The 24,590-nt window shown below is 52.1% G+C and overlaps 1 protein-coding gene across 6 annotated transcripts in view; it reads right to left on the reverse strand.

Annotated features, from left to right (window-relative positions):
* Positions 1-5,923: 5,923 nt before the first annotated feature.
* PPCDC (phosphopantothenoylcysteine decarboxylase) overlaps positions 5,924-24,590 on the reverse strand; it is a 29,283-nt gene continuing 10,616 nt past the window's right edge. For 2 of the 6 annotated variants that reach the window (XM_010412303.3, XM_010412300.4), the window contains 2 exons: positions 23,163-23,331; positions 18,560-20,495 (listed from right to left, as the gene is read on the reverse strand). In XM_010412303.3, the coding sequence (XP_010410605.1) occupies positions 20,410-20,495; positions 23,163-23,331 (255 nt within the window). In that variant the 3' untranslated portion in view covers positions 18,560-20,409. Of the gene's footprint in view, positions 8,601-8,711; positions 9,574-18,559; positions 20,496-20,915; positions 21,019-23,162; positions 23,332-24,590 lie in introns of those variants that run through there. The other 4 variants (XR_005602750.1, XM_019293583.3, XM_019293584.3 and 1 more) reach the window with 4 other exon arrangements.

Genomic DNA, 24,590 nt, shown 5'->3' on the forward strand with positions numbered 1-24,590 from the left:
ATTAAGGAGCCCCAATTTCAGGCAGCCCCATTAGAGAGGACCCCCATCGAGGGACCCCCCAGTGCAGGTGCCGCGGATCACGCCGAAGTCACAGCTCCTGGGACGGGATGTGAGTGTGGAACGCCGCGGGCTCAGTAACAACTCCACGCAGCCCAACCCAGTTTAGGGGCCCCACGGCCGCCGCAGTAACAAATTGTTCAAAAACACGTGCACAGCTCACCCGGAGAGGGACGAACTTCATATGTAACATTTTCTGATGAATTGTGCGCCGGTAATAAAGACGTGTATCATCCTGAGCCGGGAGTGCCCCTTAGGCGGAGTCACCCGCCCTGTATCCGGGCGGATAATAATAACACTTACAATAATTCTTAACAGTACACTGCTGTTCAGGAGGTTTATTCCTAATGTCGGTGACACAGGCAGTCCCCATGAAGAGGATCTCCCATTGCAGCCCGTGCATTGTGGGGATTCCCTGTGAAACAGGAGTCCCCGTTAAAGGAATTCCCCCTTTACAGAGGACTCTCAGCACAGAGGAGCCTCCCCCAGGCCGAGCCCACCGGGATGTGGCCGGAGGCCCGGGTCTGGCCGGACGCAAGTCCCTGTGTCCACAAAAAATCGCTTTCCCGTCTCGTATGCAGGGACAGAGGGAAGCCGAGCGATCCGCTGGCAGCCTGGGCTGGGCTGGGGATGGCTTTGAGCCCCCTCAGAGCCACTCCCCGCCCCAAAGCAAAGCCCCTCCTCCTGGATTTAAGCCCACCAGCCCCAAGCATTAACGCACAGCGTTTATCTAAGGAGTCGCGTCTGGAAAAGTCCATACAAACACTGCCGGACTAATCATTAACCCTCATAAAAGGCACGTAACTATGATTAACCCAGTGACACAGATCGCGGGTGATTAAGTGCGTTGCCCAAGGCCGTGCAGTGAAGCAGTGGCAGAGGCTCAGCTCCCTCAGGCAGTGAGAAATAAAGATTTCAAGTGAAAAATAAAGAATGCCAATTTTTTATTACTTTATTGAACAGAAACTGAGAAGGCAGGGTTTGAATTCTCCTCTCGCTGGCCTCACAAGCATTATTTTCCACTTACAGCTTCAATTTATAGCAGTTTTGTGGCAGCAGCAAAGAAAATAAGGAGCTGGGAGGAGCTGGTGCTGCATTCCCTTGGCTCCACTGCTTTGTCTGGAGTTCATCGATCAGGTGCTGCCATTAGTATTTTCTTTGCTCAAACGGTTATGCAATTGGAGAATAGTTATTACATTTAATTATGAGATGTTACATATTAGTGTGCAACACAGAACAGTTATTACGTATTAAAACAAGCAAATGGGTGGATGATATGGCTTGTTATTGGGAGTTATGGGCATTAAAACGATCAGTGTTAATTTTTACCTCACTGAACAGAATCACCATTCCCTTGACATGGCAGATAATCCCTTTAAGCTTCAGTTGGCTCATACATTCACATAACTTTACTCAAGAAACACCTTTCCTCATCCCTGCTTGGCCACATTCCTGCTGCCAGGCATCCAGCTGGACTCTGAAAACTAAATTTCAACAACATTTTCTCACTCTTACATTTCTCTGGCGCAGAGAGGGGAGTTTCTGCCTGTTGTCTCAGCAAATACCTGCTATTTTGTTCTTTTTCCTGTGAATTTCCTTCTCTCAACTTCCCATATGGTTCATCTCTGCAGTAGCGACTCAAATGATCTGAGCAGCTCCTTGCTGAGGCATCAAACCTGCTGGCACCATCAGCACAGGAGATACCAACTTCAAAAAAAAACCCCACTATTTGATTTTTATTTATTGTTTTAATTTTTATATAATTTTTGACGACACAAGAGCTTGGGAATGTGGCTTTGGGGGAAAGGTGGGTGGTGATTCCCACTGAAGGCATGGCCATTCTCCCCCTTTTTGCCCCTCTGATGCCTGAAGAGGCCTCCTAGAAACAGAGACTAGACAGGAGTAAGGGAATAAAGGCAGGTATTTATTCAAAGGGCCTTCAAAGCTGCCCGTGGGAGCCAGAGGCTACTGCCAAGATGGACCCCGAGATGGACCCCAGGTCACGAGTTCTGCACACTTTTATAGGTTTGGTTCATTCACATAGCAGGGTTAATTCTCCAATTAAAGCTTCAGTTAATGATGTAATTTCCCCAAGCTTACCCCCCCCTTTAGAAGCTTTTGGTTTATACTTTTGGGCCTAGGACAGTCTGGGTGTCCTCGGAGAGCAGGCCTGGAGAGGTTTTGTTATGTCTGCCTGGCACGAGAGAGCAGAAGTGAACAGGCTCCAAGAAACTCCAGAGTGACACACCAGGCAGTGCAGGATTTGAAAAATAGGAAAGTTAAAACCCAAGGCATCACAGGCAGCACTTGGGGTTCATGGCTGCTCCCCAGCCACACCACTTCTCCCATGCCCCAAAAAGGGGTTCAGTTCTTGTCCCAGCTTTTGCTCCCCAATTCGTCCTGGTGCTAATTAAGCCTCTCGGAAGGATTTAACCCCCTCTAGGAGGGAAGAACCCAGAGCGATGCTGGCCAGCGGTTCGAGCGACGGAGAAGGGGGGGTCCCCAGCTCGCAGGCCTGTCCATCTCCTCTTCCTGTGGCAGATCTGTCCAGGAACATCTACCTTCATTCCTTTTCCCTCTCTTTTTCCCTCTTCTCTTTGATTTGCTTCCCCATAAAGTCGTGCTCTAGGTTCAGGAGAGATCAGCTACTCAGCTGGTCCCCCGGTGACAGGGAGAGGTGGGATTTAAGGTCACCCACCACCACAAACCCCACAGCTTCCCAGGTTTTAAGCACACCATCCCTCCAAAAAGACCTTGGGCTCGCTCCTAGGGACCAGAAAAGCCCTGTCCACTCCTCAAATCATCTGGTAATCCCCCAATATACCCACCAGAGTGGAAGCAGAGATGGCTTTTTTGGCTCAGGAGCCATTTGGAGGGGAGTGGGAGATGGATGGGGTCCTCCTCTACGCCTGAAACACGTCCCACATACGGAATGAAGGCAAATCCCCTGGGCACCGCAGGGACTTTGGGACACCAGCACCTGTTGCTCTGTCCAAGAGGACAAGAGGGGGCTTTATCCCACCCCACCATCCCCAGGGCTCCTGCTGGGGACTTCCCGGCCTTGTTAGCAGCCCTCGCCTTGGAGACATCCCTGGCAGCAGCAGCATCCCTGATGAGGCTCTAATTATTGAGCTAATTGGAGTAAGAGAGCTGTACAGACAGTCCCAATTTCCCACACACAGCCTGGCTGGAGGAGAGGGCCAGAGGAAAACAGGGATGGAGGGATGGAGTGGTGGAGCAGAGCAGCAGGAGGGAGGAGGATTGGGGGGGGCTCCCAACAGCTGCCATTGTGGTTAAATTTAAATTACACATTGAGAAGAGAGAGATCAGGGTTTCCTCATCCCACTCATTTCTTCTGGAGCCAAGGAGGAGTTGAAACCTTGGAAGCTGCCAGTTCTGTCCAAGCCTCCACTGAGCGCTGGCAGTGAGAGGAGGAGACTCAAACATCCTCTGAAATACCCACTCCCACATCTCTCCCTGTCCTGGAAGTCAGATCCCATGCGCTGAGGTTTTTTGGGGTGGGTCTTTACAGCTTCTCCCACCCCTCCTTGCTCTGGATCTCCTTCCATCCAGGGTAAGATCCCCTTTTAGGTTGAACTAGCAGAAAATTAGGTCTCGAACTAGATGATTTTTAAAGTCCCTTACAACCCAAACCATTCTATGATTCTAAAAAAATATGTCACGGGCAGGTCAGGTTGCTCATCCAACATTTTTCCAGCTTTATCTCCTTCGAAACCTTGGTTTGGATCCTGTCAGGGCCTACAGTTAATTGGTAAATAAATAAAAATCCCAACCTGCACTGCTTGCTGCCCCAGAAAAGCAATAAAGACAAGGGCCAGCAACCCAGAGATGCAGGTACCTCATTATCTCTAGATAATTATCTGTAGGTAATGAGATATCCAAGCCCCAGCAAGAACAGAGTGGGAATAAATTCCCAAGGGACATGAAACATCATCACCTTCCCACCCGGAATCATGGAATCGAGCAGACCCCACCAGCCAAGAGGGTTTTTCTCTGCTAAGTCATTCCCTCAGCAAGCTGCTCTCCAAGGAACACTGAAAACAAAACGAATCCTGTTCTCCCAGGAGGAGGAATCCAGAAATAACCCTGTGGATGAATGAGCAGCACAAAGCCAACTGCTGAGGCTCGGGTCGAGTTTGGGAGCTGAAAGCTTTCCAGCTCCATGTTCCCACTTGAATTAGTGCCCCGGCGTTCACACGCCGTTCCTGCACTTAAAAATAATAAAAAAGCCGTGGGGTTTCTTTTTGCTTTTGTTTCCCAGTATGGGAGGTGAAATCCTGCAAAACCCTGTGGGAGGATGCAGGGAGGGAGAAGCCCCATGGAGCAGCCCACAGGCTGATGGAACCCATCCAAAGCTGAGGAAAGCTGCTTGTGCATCAGGACGTGTGCCTGGATCCAGCGCTGAATTCCACAGCCGGACTTGCTTAGCTTGGCATGTTTGGATGCTCCCTCTGTGGGAAGTCCCAGGATGGTGGCAGCTCTGGGGACACTCCTGACATGCTCCCTGCTCTTCTGGCAGGCAGGATGCAGGCACTGGGGTGGCTCAGCCGCTCCCTGCCTGCAGGAAGGAAACACCCCCGAACCCAAGGATACCCATGGAATATCCAGGGCAGTCCCATGGCAGTTTCTCACCAGCACCAGGAGCGGAGGAGCATCCTGGGGCACAAGAAAAGGTCTTCAGCAGGAATCTCACATCCAGGAGCAGAGATTCCTGGGCTGGGATTCCCCTGTGAGCCCACCCTCCTTCTGCCACCTCCGCATCCTGCCCTTCCACTGGGAAGCAGCCCCCTGCCCGGGTTTGTTCCCTGGGCACCCCCAGCATTCCTGGTTTGCAGGAAGAGGAAGAGAGCAGCCAGGGCAGGGAAACCACCTTGCTCAGTGCTGCGTGGTGAGGAATAGACCTGTGGTCTTGGAAAAGCCTTGGATGTGGTGACAGCAAAGCCAGGGAAGCTGGCGAGCTGCCCTCTGCTCTGGCCAGCAGCATCTGTGCAGCTCCCAGCCACAGGAACACCAGGATGAGCACAGACAGGAGCCAGCCCCATGCCCAAACACCCCTCACCTCCCTGGGCTCCGAAACAAAGCCAAGTCCCTCTGTGGGGACACCAGCAGTGTCTGCGTTCGGGAAGCTGGCCTCACTGGCACAGCTGGCATTGGGGTGCCACCCTTCCTGCCCGGGCTGCTGGCCAGGGGGCCACACATCCCCAGGGATGGTGCTGCCCTTCCAGAGGCACTGGAGCCATGGCTCTCAGGGATCTGCATCCTAATAAGCACCATGATGTAACTCCGAGTAAGCCTTGCAAGGGATCAGCTGGAGGAAGCTGCAGTTTCTTGCCTCTTTTTTTTTCCCCTCCCTTTTTTTCCTGTTCTGGTTGAGGTCACCCAGTTTGAACCTCAGCAACACACAGACCTTCTTTCCCTTCTCCTCCCATCTGTGGCCTCGCTCCCAAAGAGAATCCCCGAGTCTGTGCCAGCACAGATGCTGCTGCCTGTACCTAAAGCTCTGGAATGGTAACTAATTTATTTCTACATGATTCCCAGTGTGGGAATGGCTACAAGACTCTGTAACACTTCTGGACACTGTTCTCTCCAGTTATCTCTGATGTCCGTGTGTTTGGTGCTCCTTCAGGCTATCAGCTATCAGCTGCCTCCCACCCGGCCAGTGCCCACAAGCCTCCCACAGATGCACCGAGATGCTCTGAAAGTCTTTAAACCAGTTTTTGTTCCTTCCTGGCCAGGGTCAGGAGTGGGTCCACCTCTCCAGGGTGTTTGCATGGCATCGCTGTGGTATCTCCCACATTCCTTTACTCTGTGTGGGAGGACAGGCATGGAATCGTGATGAATTTGACCATTCCATTCCCTCTCCTGCCTGCAGAAACCACTGTCAATCCTGGAAACTCTTCAGTCTTCTGCAAGGCTCCCTGGCTCTGGGCTGGCTCCAGCCCTGCTCTGGAGCTGCTCTCTTCCCTCTAGGATGGTCCAGGGTCTTCTCTTCCTCTAGGAACACTCAGCATGTGGCACTGATGGGGAAGAGGACACTAAGATGGATGAAGCTTTTCCACAGAGAAGAGCCAAGCTCCTGTGGGAAGCCCAAGGACCAAGGTGGAGGGCACCAGGATCCAGTGGGACTCATGGCTGCAGTAGTGGCCACCAAATGCCTGGAGCTCAGTGGCTTTTGCTGTGCCAGCACAGAGGTCCCTCTCCTGTGGGACCATCTCTTCTTCCTCCCAGCTGGCGCTGGCTCTCTCAACTGGGCTCTTCCCAGCTGGCTCCACTCCCCCATGTCAGAGTGAGCCATGAGTGTTGCTGCTGCTCAGCAACAAAAAATGGTGATACAGGTTATAAAAACACCAGAAGTGGTGAGAAAGGGATCTTTTCCTCCTGGTGGGACATCTCCAAGAAGCTCCACATAGGAGGGGATGGCCCAGGAGGCCAAGTGGAGCTTCACCGTCCTCCTCTCCTGGGTGGCTTGGCTCGAGGACTCAGCAGAGGAGAGAGCAGAGCATCCCCGTAATCTGCCAGGGTGGATTCGGGCTCGTCTGCTCCAGTCTGCAGCCTGATTGCTGAGGTGGGACCAGGAAGAGGAGCCTTCTCTGTTTACTCACATAGTTTCAAGGTGAATAACACGCACTCAGCCCAGCTCTGGCTCCGTGGTGCTGAGAGCAAGACCTTCCCCTCCCAGCTTGGGCTGTCAGGATGGGCTGAAGCAGCTCTCAAATGGAAGCACACGGGGCTTTGAACCCCCTCCTGCACCATCCCAGAGGGGCTGGAGGCCACAGAGCTCTCCTTGCCCAGCACAGAGGATCTTTGTCCTCCTTTCCTCCCCTTCCCCCTTCCTTTTGGCACAAAAGGAGCTGCTTTGATGCCCTCATGAGACAGATTTTCCACCGATAACAGATCCTGCTGATAACAGATCCTTGTGGTCACCCCTGTGACTGGCTCCTACTGACTCATTCTTCCCATGGGATTAAATCCTGGTGACTCCAGCTCCCTTCAGCCACCTTGGGAATGGGGATATCTTGCTTCCTTCATGTCCACCTCCACCAAACAACTCCCTCCTGCTCCTGATCCTGCCCAGACCTGCCAGTCCTGACCCTGGAGCTCGGCCAACCCTGGGCCAGCCTGTCCCCAGGAATTAACTGCTACCCTGTGCCTTGGATGTGGGAGCACCACCTCACTGATGGGTTTTCTTCCTCCACAACGACCAGCTGAAGCAGAGGACCCAGGGAAAACATCAGACCTCAGTGAGCTTCTACACCCAGCAGAGTGAGCTGGTGATGGTCTTTGTGTCCTGGGTGGCTTCTTCTTCCAGGAATTGCTTTTTGAAGCCGCCCTCATCCTCCTGCATCCGGAGAAATCCTATGGAGAAACATCTCCTTCGGACATGCTGGATGCATTGGATGGTCCTGGGTTTTGCACAAGAGGCACTGAGTCATCACCCTCTCATCACTTATCTCCTCTGGACTCATCAGGATGTTACAGCCCTCGGTCACACCTGCCCTTGGTGCCCCCTTCCCAGCCTGTTTCACCACCCTTTGCACGGGAACCTGAGTTTTTGAGGAGGTGGGCTGGGGACAGCGACTCTTCGAGGGTGTTTTCCATGGAAAGCTGCTGGGGGAAGGATGCTTGGGGGATTTGGGAAGCCGCCCTTGTTTGCCGGGGCTGCACAGGGTGTGAGGAGCCTTGTCTGGGAACATCTTGTGCTCTCCAGCCGCAAGTGGTGGGAGGTGGTGATGGCTCTGGGGGTTATTGCTGCACCACTGAGGTAAGACGGATTAGCACCGCCAGCTTGGGAAACAGGCTGGACCCTCTTGCTGAGCGGAGCCGAATTGCAGCAGGAGCACCAGCAGCTCCCTGCAGAGCCCGAGGCCACGGGCTGGCAATCACCGCCCCGGCAGGCTGGGACATCTCATTGCACTCGTAAAAACCTCCTTTCACTCATCGGGCTAATGTGGGTTTTGGCTGGAGCCATTAGAGCCTCATAAAGGGACAGCTCGCCTCCCACCTCCACATCCCCGCTGCTCCCAACCTCCCCCTCGCTCCGCCCTCCGTGCCAAGTTTTTCCTTCTCCTTTTCTCCACAGTGAGAATGAAGGAAAAAAAATCCCAACCGAACTCCACAAAAAAGCCCCTTTCCCCCCTTTTTGTCTTGCAGCAAACCCGTGGGCACAGGGAGCTGTCGGAGCAGGAGCACCCAGGGTTTTGGCAGGGATGCTGCTGGCCTGTCCCATTTGTAGGAGCTGAGGCAGCTGAGCCTGCCAAGCGCTGGAGAGCTGGGGATGAACCTGAAGCTGTTCCTTGAGCTGGGAGCCGGCCAAGTTCTACTGGCCAAGTGTCTTCTTTATTCCCTTCTAGGCTTTTTCCATGCCTGGGTGTATTTCCACAGCGTGGAGACGGGTGGAAAATTACTGGTGATGCTCCAGTGCCAGGTCCCTGCCCTGGCAGAGGTGAGCTAAGGCTGCACATTCATCCAGGGGACTTCTCACCATGGGATGCTGCTGGGGCTGGAATGCCTTGAAGAACCAGCTAAGTAGTTTTTAAAAAAACAAAAAGAAAGCTATTAAAAATAAATAAATATTTTCCTTTTTTTTTTTTTTTTTTTAGCTTAAATATGTTTCTCTGAAGAGATCTGTCCATCCCAGCCCACTGAAGTTTTTGGAGCCCAACAGCTGCCTGAGTTCTGCTCCTCAGAAGTACTATGAGAAAGTACAAATACATCCCATACAGAGCAGATAAACCAGGATAAATAATGTGCACCAACATCCACAGCCCCAAATCCCTGTGATCCCACCCACGGGGAGGAAAGCAGAAGTGGCTGAGAGCTTGGGATGACAGGGAGCACCTGGGTTTGGTGCAGTGACTCAGGAAGGGATGAAGGGATGGAGGGATGGAGGGATGGATGTTTAGAGGAGCAGGGAGCAAGCCCTGAAGATCTCCTTTCTGCTACCCAAGGCATGATTCACAGCCCACGTGCTGCTCCTCCAAGGAAGCAGAGGGAACGCCACAATTTTCCTGTTACGGGAAAACCCCGATTTCAACACGCAAACCAAGGAGCTGAGGTTGGGGTGCTGCATCCCTGGGACCTGCGAGCATCCATCCCAGCGTGGTTTCCCACCTCCAGGCTCAGGGATGCTCATCTAACCCAGTTCCTTTGAGCCAAGACTGGTGGGAGGGATGGAGCGTGCCCTGCTCATATCCAGGTCATTGGAAAATCCCCATGGCTGGGACAGAAGCAGCACGTGGACATCACATACCTCAGATGGTTGAGCCTGGCCTATCCCCTCCTCTCCAATGGCACCTCCAGCCTTCCTCTTTTCCTCCTGAAACTACCAATTTGGCCTGTATTTGTGAGCAGTTTTAGGGAATTTCACTCTTCCAGCCAGGAAGAGCAAGCGCAGGTGTTTTGGTGCCCATCAAAGGAAAACATCTGCTTGGCAAACATAGCAAAGTCATTCATCACCTTCAGACACCTTTCTTCCCACACAGCAATTTTCAGTGCCTGGAAAGGAAAAGAAAGTAACAATAAATGAGTGAAGCTCTTGGCTGTGCCTGCTGCAGCATCCCTGGATGGGGCTGTGGGACCTTCTCCAGCCTGCTGTGGGACAGGACATCCCACCAGCTGGCTGCTTGGAGCCACAAGCTGTCCTTTTCCATCCCTCTGTTACTGGGACACTGACTTTGGGGCTGAACCCCAGCTCCCTCAGCAGGGCTGTTCTTGTGGAAACCCTCAGGAAAGAGGGCTGGGAATGAGGTGGTGCTGGGATAAGCCATGCTGCCAGTTCAGGGATGGCTTTACCACTGCAGGCAGAGGAGAAGGATGGCTGCTCAGGGCTTAGGGCTGCAATGACCCTCTGTCCTGCTTCTCCCCATCCCAACCCCACGTCCTCATCATCTTACAGTTCATGGAAACCTGTTGATGGAGGTTAACTCCTGGCTGACCCTCCCTCGGGGATACCTGCTGCCATCTGATCCACAGCAGCTGGATCAGCCCTTCCCACAGGGAACCACAGCTTGGTCCCAGTTCAGCATCTGCCCCCGGGCTGGGGACTCCCCAGCCCCAGCTGGCAGCCAGCTTGATGCCACCAAAGTTCCTGGGGACTTCCCAGGGCTTCCCAGCCTTTGGAAGGGCTCGCATTGCATCAGCCAGGCCTGGAGGAGCTGCTCAGTGACACCCAGGGATCTCCTCCTTCTCTTGCTTTCAAAGCTTTTCCTGCTCTGCCTGTTCTCCAGAAGGATGCCACATCTCCCTGGGGCACTCTTGGTGCCACTTGGATGGGGACCTCCTTGGATCGGACACTAAGAAAACACAAATCTGCACGTTTTTGTCCTCAGGCAGGTAATTAGTGGCCTGGGCTTTGCCTATGCCAAGCCAGTGGCTCTGCAAGACATGGCAGGTCCAGGGTTTTCCAGACTTTTAATCAGCTGGCCAGTGGCATACATAAATCCCAGCCCAGGAAAATCCTGGATGAGACTTCCCTGTTCTCCACAGTCCCAAAACCCAGCACTTTCCCATCACAGCTCAGCACCAGCAGAACTGTGCTGAGTGCAGGGTCCCATCTGCTTTCCAGAAGGTGATTTCCCAGCTCACAGGTCCACCTTGAGCCTTCTAGCCCCAGCAGGACTTTCCAGCCCCAAGCAATGATGAATTTTTGGAGAAGGCTCCATTACCCAGCGTGGCTGTGACCATCTCATCACCACATCCTGACATATTTTTTCCCCAGTACCCTGAAGCAAGAGGGAAAAAATTCCCCATAGCCTTTGGTCCTCCCATCCCACCACCTCAGGCCAGCAGCAGAGCTTGGAGGCTTCCTGACCTCCTTGCTGCTCCAAACATCTCATGTGGCTGAGTGGATGGCCTGGGGCTCGGTTGCTGGGTCCTGCTGGATTTGACTCGAGGTGCTGGGGACAGACTGGGGAGGCAGCACAGGATGTCCTCACAGCCTCAAAGCTTGGAGATACCATTGTGGCCTGGGTTGGCTGTAAGATGGTGCCTTCCCTAAAATCCCCATCACATCCCCACAGAAAAGTGTGGGCAGCAGATGGGGAAGTCATTCTCCACGTCAGCAGTTCAAAAGTCCAGGAGGAAAAAGAAATTCCAGAGGATAAATCAAGAAACGTCTCCCAAACGTGGTTTTAATTATCAGTGTTGATGCAGACTTCAATGGGAGGAAGGAAAGAAGAGGTGAGCGAGGAGGAGGAGGAGCAGAGGCAGCTCTGATTTCTCCCTTAGCAATGTGTATCCGTCAGCATCCAGCAAAGGTTGAGAAAGGGACTGATTTCGAAAAAACCAGATGTCAACACATTTGCAACCCAAAAACCCATGGGAAAAAAGCCCCAAATCCCCACATTCCTGCGCTGAGACCCATCAGCTCCTCCCAAACACACAGCAGCTGCTGCTGACATCAGTTCCATGAGAGCCGCAGGAGCTGGGAGGTGTTTTGGGGCCAACCCGCCTGTTTTGGAAACACCTTCCTCATTTCAAGGGCGGTGCCAGCTCACCTTGGGCATGATCCCCCCCTTTATCTTCGGCTTCCCCATGACCCCCGAGGCTGGCTCCTCCCAAGGTCATGCCACTGATCCATCTGGGTGGCTGCTCCTTATCGGCTGGCCGAGCCAGGAGCGCAGCTTCCCCTCTCCCCTCCAGGGATGCATGCCAGGCTGAGATAAGGATCCGCTGGCTCCAGGGAGGGGGAGGGGAAGAGGTTGTCCCATCCCAGCATGAGGTGGAGTGGACCATCTGCCATCAGGACACCCGCTGGGCCAAAGAGCCCGAGGGCACCTCGAGCCCATCGTTTGGGCACGCCTGGAAAGGGGAAAATTAACATAAACCCAGATAAAACCAAGAGAAAATTAACATAACATGTATTTACAGCCAAGAGAGGAGGGTGAGACAGAAGCTGTTGCACTTCTCCAGGTCTTTCCGAAACTCTTCTTTCTAGAGCCACAGTAGGAGAACGCTGATTTTCCTCCAAAATTTTGTGCAGGCTGAGGGCAGCAGAGAACCAAGACCAGGGAGAAAACCAAACCCAAACTATCTCATCCTCTCTGGGCCGGGCAAGATGCTCGGGAGAGGGGAAGCCTCAAATCCTGGCCCAGAGAGGTCCATCCCCACCATCTCCTGGTTTCCACAACGGAAGAGGAGATGTTGGCATGGTGGAACCTCAGCTGGAGCATCCCACAGGCACATCCCAGGGTTGCTGCCTCCGGGGGGATGGGAAGGGGTCATGGGGAAGCACTGGGAGGAGCCGCAGCCGAAGGACAGCCCCATCCCCGGTACTGGCCCGCTCGGGATGTGGCCGGACGCGGGATTTTCGGCAGCTGAGTGAGCCAGCAAAGCAATCATGAGCAAAGAGCTCCCGAGTCATGTAAACAAACACCCAATTAAGAGATGAAATAAATCGCCCAGGCACATAACCTTTCTATTTAAACATTCTGGGCCTGGAAATGTTCCAGCACATCTGACCCAGCTTCGCTTGTGATCTCCGGGCCGAGCTCCCGCGGGATGAAAGCGGTTGGGTTTCAGGGCGTGACTTTTCTTCTGCCTTTTCCCCCACCTAATTATATTACCCTTTCTTTCTTTCTTGTGTTGGTTTAATTCAGAGGGAAAGCCCCTAGATGTTTCATTCTGCATCCCCTTCTCGGCACGGAGCAGGACCTGCCTCCCTCCCCCTCCCTGGAATAGGATTGACTGCATTGACCTGTTAATTACGGAATTTAAAGCCGGTATGGAGGAAACGGGGGCAAATTGACCCAGCAGCATTAAAGGAGCAGATGGAAGAGAAAAAACAGGCTTTAAAAGGAAGGCAGACATCCCTGGGAGAGAGGTTTTGGGAGAATGAGGATGCTCCTTCCACAGCAGGACCTGGCACAGAGGCTCGGGCGGGTTAAACCCGATGGGTGTGCGTGGGACGGGTGTGGACTTCACTGCGGTTTCTGTCCCCTACAGCTCAGGGGACCCTCAGTCAGCTCCCTCCTTTTAGCATCCAATGCCCCACGAGCTGCCAGACCCCTCACCCGCTCCGGGGCTTCCCTGTGCAGCCACTGCTGATTCAGGACAGCAAGGGACTCACCCCGCTGGCTTCAGCACAGCCTCTAATCCTAGGCTTAACTTTGAGCCCAGGTTTGGGGTCCCGCAGAGGACAGTAGTCACACAGCCCAGCCGAGGTCATGACCGAGTTACACTGACTCTTTCCAGGGATGGGGGGGGGGGGAGTGCACTATTTTAATTAGTGCTGTTAAACTGCTTAAATCCACACACCTGCAGGATTTTGTTACCCAAAACTAAGCATGGAGGCTGCAGGGATAAGGACCACTTAGGGGAAGCATCACAGATTATTTTGGGAGAAAGAAAACACTGCTTGACACCAGACTAGGAGCTCTTTCAACCCTTGGTGACTGTTTCATCTTAAAATGGCTTTTACTGAGGTGCTTGATGTACCCAAACGCCCCACTCTGCCCCACCACCAAGTGCCCAGTCCTACAGAAAATATCTGGGGACAGGGACCATGTATTTGAGACTCTGGTTAAAAGATTAAAATACCTCCTTATTTAGAGACCAAACACGCAGATGCAGCCCATGTGTCATGGGATGGAAAGGGGATGGAGAGGGGTGATGCAGCTTGGGTATATCTGCATCCCTGGCAGGGAATGGATAGTCCCCAAAACTTGGCACACCAGGGATTCTGGGTGATCCCCCAAACCCCACCATGCAGGGATGCTGGGTGATCCCCCAAACCCCACCATGCAGGGATACTCAGCAATCCGTCCCCAAACTCTGATGGCACATGTGGCACCCACCTCCAGTGACACCAACCCCACCCACCCCAGGGTGGAATTTATGAGCAAAGACAGGAATGGAGTTAAAAATAGCCCAAAGCCAAGAAAACCTGCACAGACAAGGAAGTGAGAGCCCCAAAGACAGCGCTCCCACTCTTTCACATCTGAGCTTTCAGTAATCACAGCTGCTTTCACTTCCCCTTCGCCCTCTGCCTGTTCCTCGGCTACTGGGTTTTGGTTCCTCTCCGCTCCCCCATCACCCTCCCCCTTCGGAGGCCAAGCCTTCAAACCACTTCAGCTTTTATTTCCCTGGGGTGCTGCCAGTTCCCATGTCCTGGCTCTGGCACAACAGTGCCCTCCGAGGAGCTGGGGATGTGATGGGGATGTGAGGTGACATCCCCTGCGGGGATCCAGCTTGGATGGGTGCTCTGGGGGAGGATGGATGCTGGGTCAGGGGAGGGAGAGAACGGTGAGGAGTAAGAAGCAGAGCAGCTGGAGCTCTCTTTCTCCATGGCTTTTCCCAGGTATTTGACTTCCAACAAAGCCCCAGCAGACTCAACTATTTAACGATGATTATTTTTAAAGAGCCGGCACAGAGAGCCGGTGCTGGAGGGACGTGCCAGGCTTTGTTCTGCTTTGGCAGCGGGAGTGCCGGTTCGTGCAAGCGCTGACAGAGGGTCAATATTGACTTTCTGCTGAGGCAACTGGCAGGGTTCATGGGCTGCAGGCATTGGGGCGCTCCAGCTGCACCCTGCCCGCACCCTGCCAGCACCTCAGCAGCTTTTTCCCGGCACCAAGAATGATTTCCTACTGAAGAAAAAATGCTACTGTAAATAACATCCACGAAGAGTATCTCAGAGCAGACTCACCCCTAGGGTATGCAGGATGCAGATTCCCTCGGGATGCTGCAAGAGCAGGAGCTCCCCGCCCTCAGGAAGGATATTCTGGATGGGAACAAGGGGCAGAGGTCTGCCTGTGCCTTGGCACATCCCAGAGCTGGACTTCTCTCTGATATTGGCTGTGTTCTCTCCTCACAGCCAAATTCTGCTGCCTTTATAAAGGGGCTGTGTTTGCCAGGATGGCAAACATGATGTGTTTGCACAGGGGGCAGCAGGAACCAGGCCAGGGTTTTCCGGGCCACCCTCATTCCCAGTGGTGAAGGAAATCTTGGCCCAGCGTTGGCCTCCCAGGCCATGTGCCCAGCAGGCACATGGTGCTGCCCAGCAGAGCAAGGGGAAGAAGGGACAATGCTTCCCTCGCCTGCCACTCATACAGGAACTCGCTCTGGGATGGCTCTGGCATGACTCCCCACGCCAGTTCCTGATCCTCAGGGAAGCAGAGCAGTGGTCTGGAGGGAGGCTGGAGCCCCGGGAGCACAGTCAGCCCTGGGCAAGCACAAGAGCTCGGGCCGTAAATTATCCCCTGTTAGAAGTTTGGCTGACCTATGTCTGTGGAGTTTATCTGGAACCATCCCATGGCCTCAGAGCTGCAGTGTACTTGGGGGACAAGAGCCCCTGAAGAAGGGATGGGAGGCTTTCAGCTATTTTTTCAGGCACATGTTCTCATTTTGTCCCTTTTTACGCCTGATCCCCTCTCCCAGGGCTTTTGGCAGCCACAGGCTGGGCTCTCTACCAGCCACATTCCTTCAGGTTGACGTGGCTTTTCTTTCCTCCCTCATCCTTATCACACTGGAGTTCATGAATCACCTTTCTCCAAAGCTATAAACCACCCAAACACCCCGTGTAAATCGAGACTGAGCAGACCCAGGCCCAGGGGCTCAGGCTGCTCTGGGGGCACAGATCTCCTGGGCAAAGGCTCTTCCAGCCATCCAAGGAGCCATGTAGGAATAAATGCCTTTTCTAGAGCTTTTATGGCTGTGCTTGGCCCTCCCCCAGCTCGTTTTGGCGGTGGGAAGCTGGCGCTGCCTGTCCTGGCATGCTCGCCCAGAGCTGAAGCAGGGTGTGGGGGGATTTTCTGGATACTCCTGTGGGACCAGGGGCATGAAGGGTCCCTGGGGTGCTCACCCCTCCACAGGTGGCAGTGGCCAGCGATGACTTGCCAAGGGTTGAATGCCATGGGACTGGGGATTGGGAGCACACCAGGCACTCCCCGATTTCAGACTGAGGGGCTCTTTGCGATCACAGACGGAGCCTGATTTTAAGCCTGATTTTAGGAGTCTCCATGCAAAGCCCATTTCCCCTTAGGATCCAGGAGCCTGTGGTCAAGAGCATATTCATTTTATCTTTACTGTGATGACTGAAGTGACCTTTACTCCTCATCTCCCTGGACAGCACAAAGGCTTTTTGGTCATTCCATCCCCTTTATCCCGTTTTCCCCAGAGAGTCAGAAAAGTGAGGTCCAACACCAAAGCCAGCACTCCCAGAGAAAAATCCCCGTCTCCATCTAAAGGACAACATGAGAGCCCATGAATAAAATCCCAGATAGGGCGAGACCTAGCAGAGCAGAATAAAACCCCAGACAGGGTGAGCCCCAGCAGGGAACTGCCCCATTGGATTATTTCATTCCCCCCGTGCATCTCTGAGCATCCCAGCCCCAGGGAATTCAAGTTTCTAATTAAGCTCAATTACTCCTGGAAACAATTTTTCAAGCACCCACGGAGGCAGGTGGCCAGGGGAAGAACACAGCACCTGCAAGTTTTAATTGGAAGGCTGTCCCACCGAAGCCAAGCTATCGGTGTTGCTGGTGCCAAGGAGTCTGTGCCGAGCCCTGGTCTTTTGGCTCTGGCTTTATCATCAGTCAGGGTGATGCAGCTGCTTCCCAACATCTCCCAAGTCAGGAGGGCTGGTGAGACAGAAAAATGAAGCACATGGAAAGCAAAACACGAGGGCAGAGATTGGAACCACCACTATCCCTCTGGATCATCTCCCTTTTCCACTGCCACTGCAGTCTTACAGGAGGAAAATACATGTCTCAAGGTGTTGTTTTGAATCCTGCCAGAGCAAGGAAGGGAAAAAAACCTACAAACGCCTCCAGTTCTCACTTGCCACCGCCGATCTGTCACCCTGTGGCAACCCCCGGCCTCCCCCAGCGCCCGGCTCAGCTGTGGTCGGGGAACAAACCCACTTCCTGCCACCTCACATGCTCTGGGGATCCGGAGTGGGCGGGCATCCCCGCTCCCGGGGGGGGGCTGGTGCCAAATCCGGAGCCCCGGGGTGCAAAGCCACTGCACCAGGTGCATCACAGAGGCACCGCTGCTGAAAGTCTAAATATGGGGAGGTTTTGTCACTTTTTAAAGATGTTTTTTTCCTGCTGCAGGCTCCCAAGATGGAGGAGTGGGATGGGACAGGCAAGCGAGATGATGCAATTCCCATCCCAAGTTGTAGTTGGGGAGCCAACTCCTGGTCAAAGCCAGATCAAAGCAGCACCACGGCATCTCCATCCTCCTCCTCCCCCGAATCCAAGCAGCAAAGGGATCCCATCAAGTCTGGGATGGGGGGGAAGCAGCCAGAGACAGGGATACTGAGGCACATCCAAGCCCAGGAAAGGAGCTGGGCTGCTGCCTTCGCTGAGCTTTTGTCCTGGCTCTTTATCACTCCCAAGCCATGCTGAGAGAAACAGTTTTAAGCAGGATGAATGAAATTGCAACACAGCAGGATTCATGGGGGTGCTGCCTCGGTCATCCAAGAGTTTCATGGGAAAGTGGAACAAAAAATCAGCGTGTGGCTTAAAAGAAGAGCTGAAGGAAAAGAAAAAGTTCATGGGAAGTGTCTCGGGCCTCCCCCGTGAACCTGAGTCACACACAGAGCTGTGAGGGATGGAGGCACAAGCCTGAACGCCATGAGGGATCCATCCCTCAACACCGCTTGGTGATCTCACTGGCTAAGGAGAGCCTGGCAGTGCCTAGTCCCCAAGCTGGCACAGAGCCCTGGTTTGGACTCAGGTCCTTCATCACCACCCCAAGCTTCATCCTAGAGGTCGCCTCCTAAAGCAGACAGGGCTTCCCCCAGCTCCTATTCCTGCTCCTTTTGCACAGGGAGCAGCTCCTGCCCGCGGGCTGCCGCACCTCCCCGGCCAGGGGTGGGGACCTGTACCTCTGCCAGGCTGGAAGCTGCTCCTGCCTCCCAGAAGGAAGTAACTGTTTCTTTTATTTGCCCTGAAGGAAAGGTGCTTGGGGCACGGGTTTATGGCAGCCTGGAATGGTATCGCAACCTGCTTCCAATTTAAAAAATCACAGCAATTACGCAGAGGATCACTCGTCAACATTTCTGGAGCAGCTTAAGGCAGCAAACCAGGCTTGGAAGAGAGGAAGGCTCTTATCGGGGACGTGGTGTTTTGTTCTGGGATGAGGAATCTCTGTTGGATTTTCTGTGCTGCCAAGTCAGGGAGCAGGAGGAGGGATAAACAACTCCCACCACAGGAGATAGCCACGACAGAGCCCCAAGGACGAGTCAGTTGTAACAGCCACAACACACATTTCCCTTTGAGCAGGAGAAACAGAGCAAAACTCATGAAAGCCAGAAAACATCTCTGCTACTGTCAGTGAGCTTAAGGTACGGTTTTCTGAGAGGCTGAGAGCCGAGAACACGAGCAAACGATGCAGGTCACTCCATAAATCCTGGCAAAATGCAGAAGTCACAGCCACAACACCACTACAGCCCTCACTGTGAGCCACAAGCTCTGCTCACACCAAGATCCTTCTCAGCAGCTTTTACTCCCTGGATCTCTGTCAGTGGAAGAACCGAAACAGGGAAAGTTCAGAGGTTTTATTTGTGTAGGACGGCTAAGTCAAGCAAACGTAACTTCGTGACCTCTTCCCTCGTGCACAGCAGGCTGGAGGTTTCCCCCACAGGCAGGATGCACATGCTGTACCCAAGGCCTTAAATTTGTTTGGGTTTAGTCAAAAATGAACTCTGTGGGTCAGCAGTGCTCTGCTAGAGCAGCATGTTCCACATCTCCCATTCCCCCTCAGGAGCAAGATCGTGTTCCCAAGGAAAGGTTGGACTGGGGGAAGCTCTGCCTGGTCTGGCCCACAAGGGCACAGGATGTCCCAATTTATTGATGCCAGGCAGTTAATTGCCAAGATGCAAAGGTCATCAAAGGTGAATGTTAAAAATGAAATTGGTAATTCGTGCTTGTGTACATAAATGTATATATTAATTGTACAAATAAAAATGCCTAAGCCCAAACCCCAGGCTGGGGACAGAGAAAATTTCGCAAGCCTTGGCAGCAGCAGAGACAATACAGCCAGGAATTAATCAGCATATGAAAAAATCTATCTCCGGGTGGAGGTAGACCTTATCTGGAGCCATTAACACCACACCTGGGCAATGATCTGGACGATGATGAGACTGATTAACATCTCATTAACATCTCGGTGTCTTTAAAGGAGTATCCCATTCCTAGAACTAAGAGTAACTGTTCAAGAATCGGAGATGGACCATTCATCATCCAAGATGGACAATTCATCAGACCCAGGAAATGCTTTGTGCAGCCCAACTTTGGGACAAGAAAACATCATGAATGTGCTAAATTGTGAGAAGAATAGAATTAATTCGAACTCTGCCCAAGAACTGTATAAGAAGGAACCAGCAGAAGCGACACTGGTGAACTTGGGGATCTGATGTGATAGAGGTCAGACCTGTGTTCACCCAGCTCCGATCCCGGGCTCGGTGCTGGCCTTTTTCCGATCGTGGCTTTCTGTGTGACCGATCTTTTGGCCGTGGAATAAAATCTGTTTCTTTATAAAATTTAACTTGGCTGAAACTCTTTACTTCAGTGAAGTTTGACTTCATTCCCTTGGGAAACACCCACCCTTGGCTTTCCATGAGGGCCTGGCCTGCTCGTTTCCTGACTGGGGCATCCAGATGGGCAGGAGGCACTTTGGAATGAAGCTGATAACCTGCATCCCTCTCCAGATAACAGCTACAAAAGGGCAGAAGGACTGGAGAGCTCTGTTCAGTCAATTTTTCTCCGTATCTGATAAATAACCATAAGCAGACACAACAACTTAGCAAAGACATTGGGTGGGAACACCTCCCAAAGCAGTTACAAGAGGCAACTCATCAGGGGCAGGATTAAAATCTCTCTCTTTTATTAAGTTCCCAGAGGGAAAATGCTTTTTGGCCAGTGACTCCTGCTGGGAATGGGCAGCCAGAACAGATGTGGACCGTATCTGGAAAGCAGGAATGGTCCAGAAGACACTTGCTGGAAAGAGCTGGAATTACCCTGCACCAGAATTTTCAGGGCCTTTTCCTCTCTAGAACCAGGAGCTCAAACACCTTCTGCAGCCTCCCCAGAACAGAGCACATGTGAAGCACTGGGGGCTGAGCAGCCTCAGGAACGTTACTCCCTCTCTGCAAGATACCTCAGAGTTTTCCACACTAAAGCAGCACATTCTTGGCTCTGGTTTTTGAAAGTCTGTGGCGAGGTACCACATTTCAGTTTGGCACCAGCTGGAAGACAACCGTTGGCTCCTTCTGTTGAAGAGCAGCTAAAGGTATGCATGCCATGGGTACCAGGGCAGCTGAGCCCAGCTTCCTGCTGGGTTTATCTCCAAACCATCAGGAAGGCACAAAACCAGCATTTACATGCCAAAACATCAGCTCTGCCTTGGCACATCCCGTTCTTCAAGGATCCCTTTAACTCTTTCCACGATGGTCCACACTTCTGCCATGGCTCCTCGGCCTGCAGGGCAAGAGCAAAACCACATTGTGAAATCCAGGGTGGGGGCAACCAAAAAAAAGTGTGTGGAGCGTAATTCCCAATCTCACCTCCTTTCTCCAGGGTAAACATAATGTGTTTTCAGCATCTTTCTGAAATGGTCTTTGCCTATACAAAAGCCTTGCCAAATCCATACCATCCCCGTGACTCTGCTTTAGAGAAATGACCTCCATTAGAGAAAGCTGTCCTGGATTCCCACCAGCCTGAATCTCGGGAGCAACTCTTGGAGAAGGCTGAGTGCTGGACAGAACAAAATGGAAAGGCTTTTCCTTTTGGCCTGGTTATCTGCCAGATGAACATCTAATCTGTGCTGTGCTGCTGCTTCCCTTTGAAATAGTTTTTAACTCCAGTTCAGAATTTCAAAGCCAGAGATGATTAAATCACCTTGTCTAACCTTCTGTGCTGAAGTCAGCACTGGGAACTGAGGCCATTCACTCTTCTAATTTGCTTGGAGCTGAGGAAAGATGCTTCTCCCACAGGTATTTGTCTGTTTTGGAAGATTGAAAAAAAGTCTCTCTTGATATTTTGTCCTGCTGGCTAATTGATCCTATAATTTAAAATACATGCCTTATTGCTCAGCAGAAATTAGTTCTGGGAGGTGTTGTTTTCCTCTTTTTCAGACCTGTAAATCCCCGGAGGTCTGGAGCATCCTGTGGACAAGCTGCAGGCAGATTTGGACCCTTCTGCTCTCCTAATCTCAGGGGGAAGAGCTGCACTTGACAAGAGACATTCCCTGACTGCCTCTGCATGGTTTGGCAGAGCTACACCCTTCCAGAACACTTCCATGGCCTGCCTTCTTCCTCCACCACCCACTTCTCCAACACCTCTGGCAATTGACAGCTGGATTTTTTGGTTTACTAAAGCAAACTCTTACAGCACAGCTCATGCATACAGGTGGAAATCTTCCAGTGTGCCAGGCTCTAGAAATCCAGCCAAGGATGATGAAGATAATGGCAGTATGGAAAGTATCCAATCAAGAAATTACATTTGTTATCCTCTCTTTTAGCAGGACTTCCTGTATAAACCCACTCATTTGCTAAGGGAGAAAAATTATCAGGTAAAACTTGGGGGGCAGTGAGGACGTGGTGCATTTCAGGTGAGACCCAACCACATGGGGTGAGGAAGAGAAACCTCCTAGAGCAAAACAAACCACAATGTCAACAGACAAAACTGGTGCAAACTGAATCTCTCCTGCACCAGATGTGTGAGCTTTGCTACGTGCTGCTTGTGTGGAAACCAGGGAAACCCCTGCGTGGATGGAAGCCAAAATGAGCGTGGAAGAGGCTGTGGGGTGAAAGGCCTGAGAAAAGGGGAAGGGGTGAAAAGAAGTCAGTTGTAGAGACTAGTTTGGGTCTTCAGAGAGATGGAATCCATCAGTGCCTGGCCATAATCTCCCTACAAGCTGCCAGGAAAGTCCTGGTGTTTGCCATCAGGAAGATCTTCTTGTGAGTTGACTCACAAGCACAAGTGGAGTCCAGTCAGATGTGGCTACTCCTGCCATCCCTCCATCCCTCTCCTCCAAGCTCTGTCAAGAGTTTGCTCTCACAGATGAGACAGCTGAGCTGGATATGAAGAAATTTGATGTAATCATGTCTAAAATCCCAGCGGAGGGTTAATCATCCAGGATATTTCAACTGATGTCTGAGTTACTCAACTACACTTACCTAATTGTAAATATTTCTTAGTTTTCAGTTCTGAAAGTACAAATCTCTAGAGGCATTGCACCTACCTAAGGATTCCAAAACGAAGCCAGGCCTAGAATTTAACCACGAGGGACATTTTAACATCCTGTCTTTGTTACAGACTGTTTATTGGACTGACAAGGTGGTAAACATCCTGCTGGAATTGGGGTTGTTACACAGAAGTAGGAGCATAGAACTGTGCAGGTAGTAGCTGCTGTGGCTGGAACCGGGGGACATTTTACAGAGATTTGCCCAATAAAATTTTAATAAAAAAGCAAATCCATTCATCCAAATGGTTTGTATCAAAACCCTTCCCAAAAGTCAAAATACCTCAATTTAAAGCAGCTACTAAAACTTCAATGAGACCATTATTTCTTAGCGCTGCAAGCCAAATGTATTGAATCTGAACTTCCTCCACACCCCTCTTTCACTTCGCAGAACCCTGGTGTCAAAACCCCACATCAAAACTTGTTTGGGAAACTAAAAAGTAACCCAGGCAACAACAACAACAAATCTTCGATGTGTGTTCAGCTACACCCTCAGCCACATCTGCGAAGGGCTTTTCTCACTGTCTGCTCTCAGGGACAAGATTTAATCCCAGTGATGGATCTGAGGAACTGAGGCACAATGAAAACAGCCCCCAGTCCCAGCAGAGGGCAAAGTCAGGACACCCAAATCCCAGGCTGGTAACGCTCACCACAGAACCTTCCTTCTCTTTGATCTCCTCTCTTCGTGAACATTTCTGTTCAGTATCAGGCTCATCTGAAAGCTCTTAAAACTACTTAAAAACTAATGAAGAGGGATAACACAGGGCAAAGCTTCAGCTTGTTTGTACAAACTGTGGCAGTTCGACATCTCCATGGCCACGCAGCAAAAGGCAGCACATCCCTCCAGCACGAGGGCAGCAGTGGGGCAAGGAAAGGGGCAGGAGCCACAGGAAAGGACTGACCTTCATCTCCACACACGAGTTTCTTCACCACACAGGGGATCTCCGTGTAGCCAAAGCCCTTCAGCTGCTCCACGTGCCGAGCTGTGATGGGATGCTCCCACATGGCCGTGTTCATGGCCGGGCAGAAGAGCAGGGGTTTGCTCAGGTCCCACGCACGGATGACACAAGTCTGCAGGAGAAGCCAAGAAAGGGCCTGGACTCCCTCATTCCTTCCCATCCCCCTGCTGCACAGAAGCACCTTTCCAGCCTGCTGTCATTCTGTCAGCGCAGCTGGGCTAACCCATGGGCTGAGACTAACTTGTATCACATTCCAGCCAAGCTCGTCCCTGACAGGCAGGAAAGACAAGGGAGGCTACACAGAGGATAAATCCCACCCTGCTCCAGCCAGCAGCCCAGGCTGGAGCAAACCAAGCTGGAACAGGATGTGTACAGACTGTGTGGGAGACAGAGAAGCTGAGAGGTGGCCACAGACCTTATCAGCTACAAAGAAACCCCCGGGGCAACACTGCAGATAAGCCAGCTGCAAAGCTAAACACTGACAGCTGGCAGTGAGTCCTTCTGACATGATATGCCAACTGGATCCATAACTCCCCACAAGGGAAGCGGTGCTGCTTCCAGGATACAAGCAGAGGAGAACACGAGCACATCTGGGCTGCTGCAGGAGATGCTGGCACGTTACAAACCATCTGGCAGCTCCTGTGTGCTACAGGGAATCAAATCTGACTCCTCAGCACTGCCAGATAACCCAGGATCACCTCATCCCCTTGGAAAGATAAATGCTGGTTGTTCCTAGTGCCACGTCCATCAGATTCCCCAGGCCTAGCAGCATTTCAGTCCAACAAAGCAGCTTCCAAGTGAGCAGCTCAGATCACGGAGTCCTTACAGGAACCCTGCCCACCCTTTTTTATACCCTGTGACTTGAACCCTTCCCAGCACAAGGAAATCTGATGGAATCTGTTCTGAACTGCCAACCAGCACCTCCGGTACTCACTTTCCTTTCCTGGAGCTGTCTCTTCCCTTCACAAGGCTCTCAAAGACTGGCAGGAGTGTATGAAGCCACACATCCCTGACATCCTTCCTGAGCTCTTCCCTCTGCTAAACCAGCATACCACAAGGGACCCAGAAGGACAAGACATTGCTTGTCCTTCCCTCTTTCTGTAGCTCTTTCTGGTTACTCTCAGATCCCCAGTGATCTGTTCTGGGTGGATTTTGTTCATTTATATATGCTTCTTACGCAAAAGGTATAGGTCATGCAGATCTGCAGCTTCCTGAGATCTTTTGTGTGGTTAATGCCTGGCCACAAAACATTCAGCCCCACTGAAGGTCCCCAGCACCCAACAAAGAAGCACACTCCCTTTTAATACACTTTCTGATTAGCCTGAAGAGCCTCAAGAGCACTTTAAATATCAAAAAACAAGCCTGAACAAG

Source organism: Corvus cornix, chromosome 10, assembly GCF_000738735.6.
Source record: "Corvus cornix cornix isolate S_Up_H32 chromosome 10, ASM73873v5, whole genome shotgun sequence".
In the NCBI taxonomy this organism is placed as follows: Eukaryota; Metazoa; Chordata; class Aves; order Passeriformes; family Corvidae; genus Corvus; species Corvus cornix.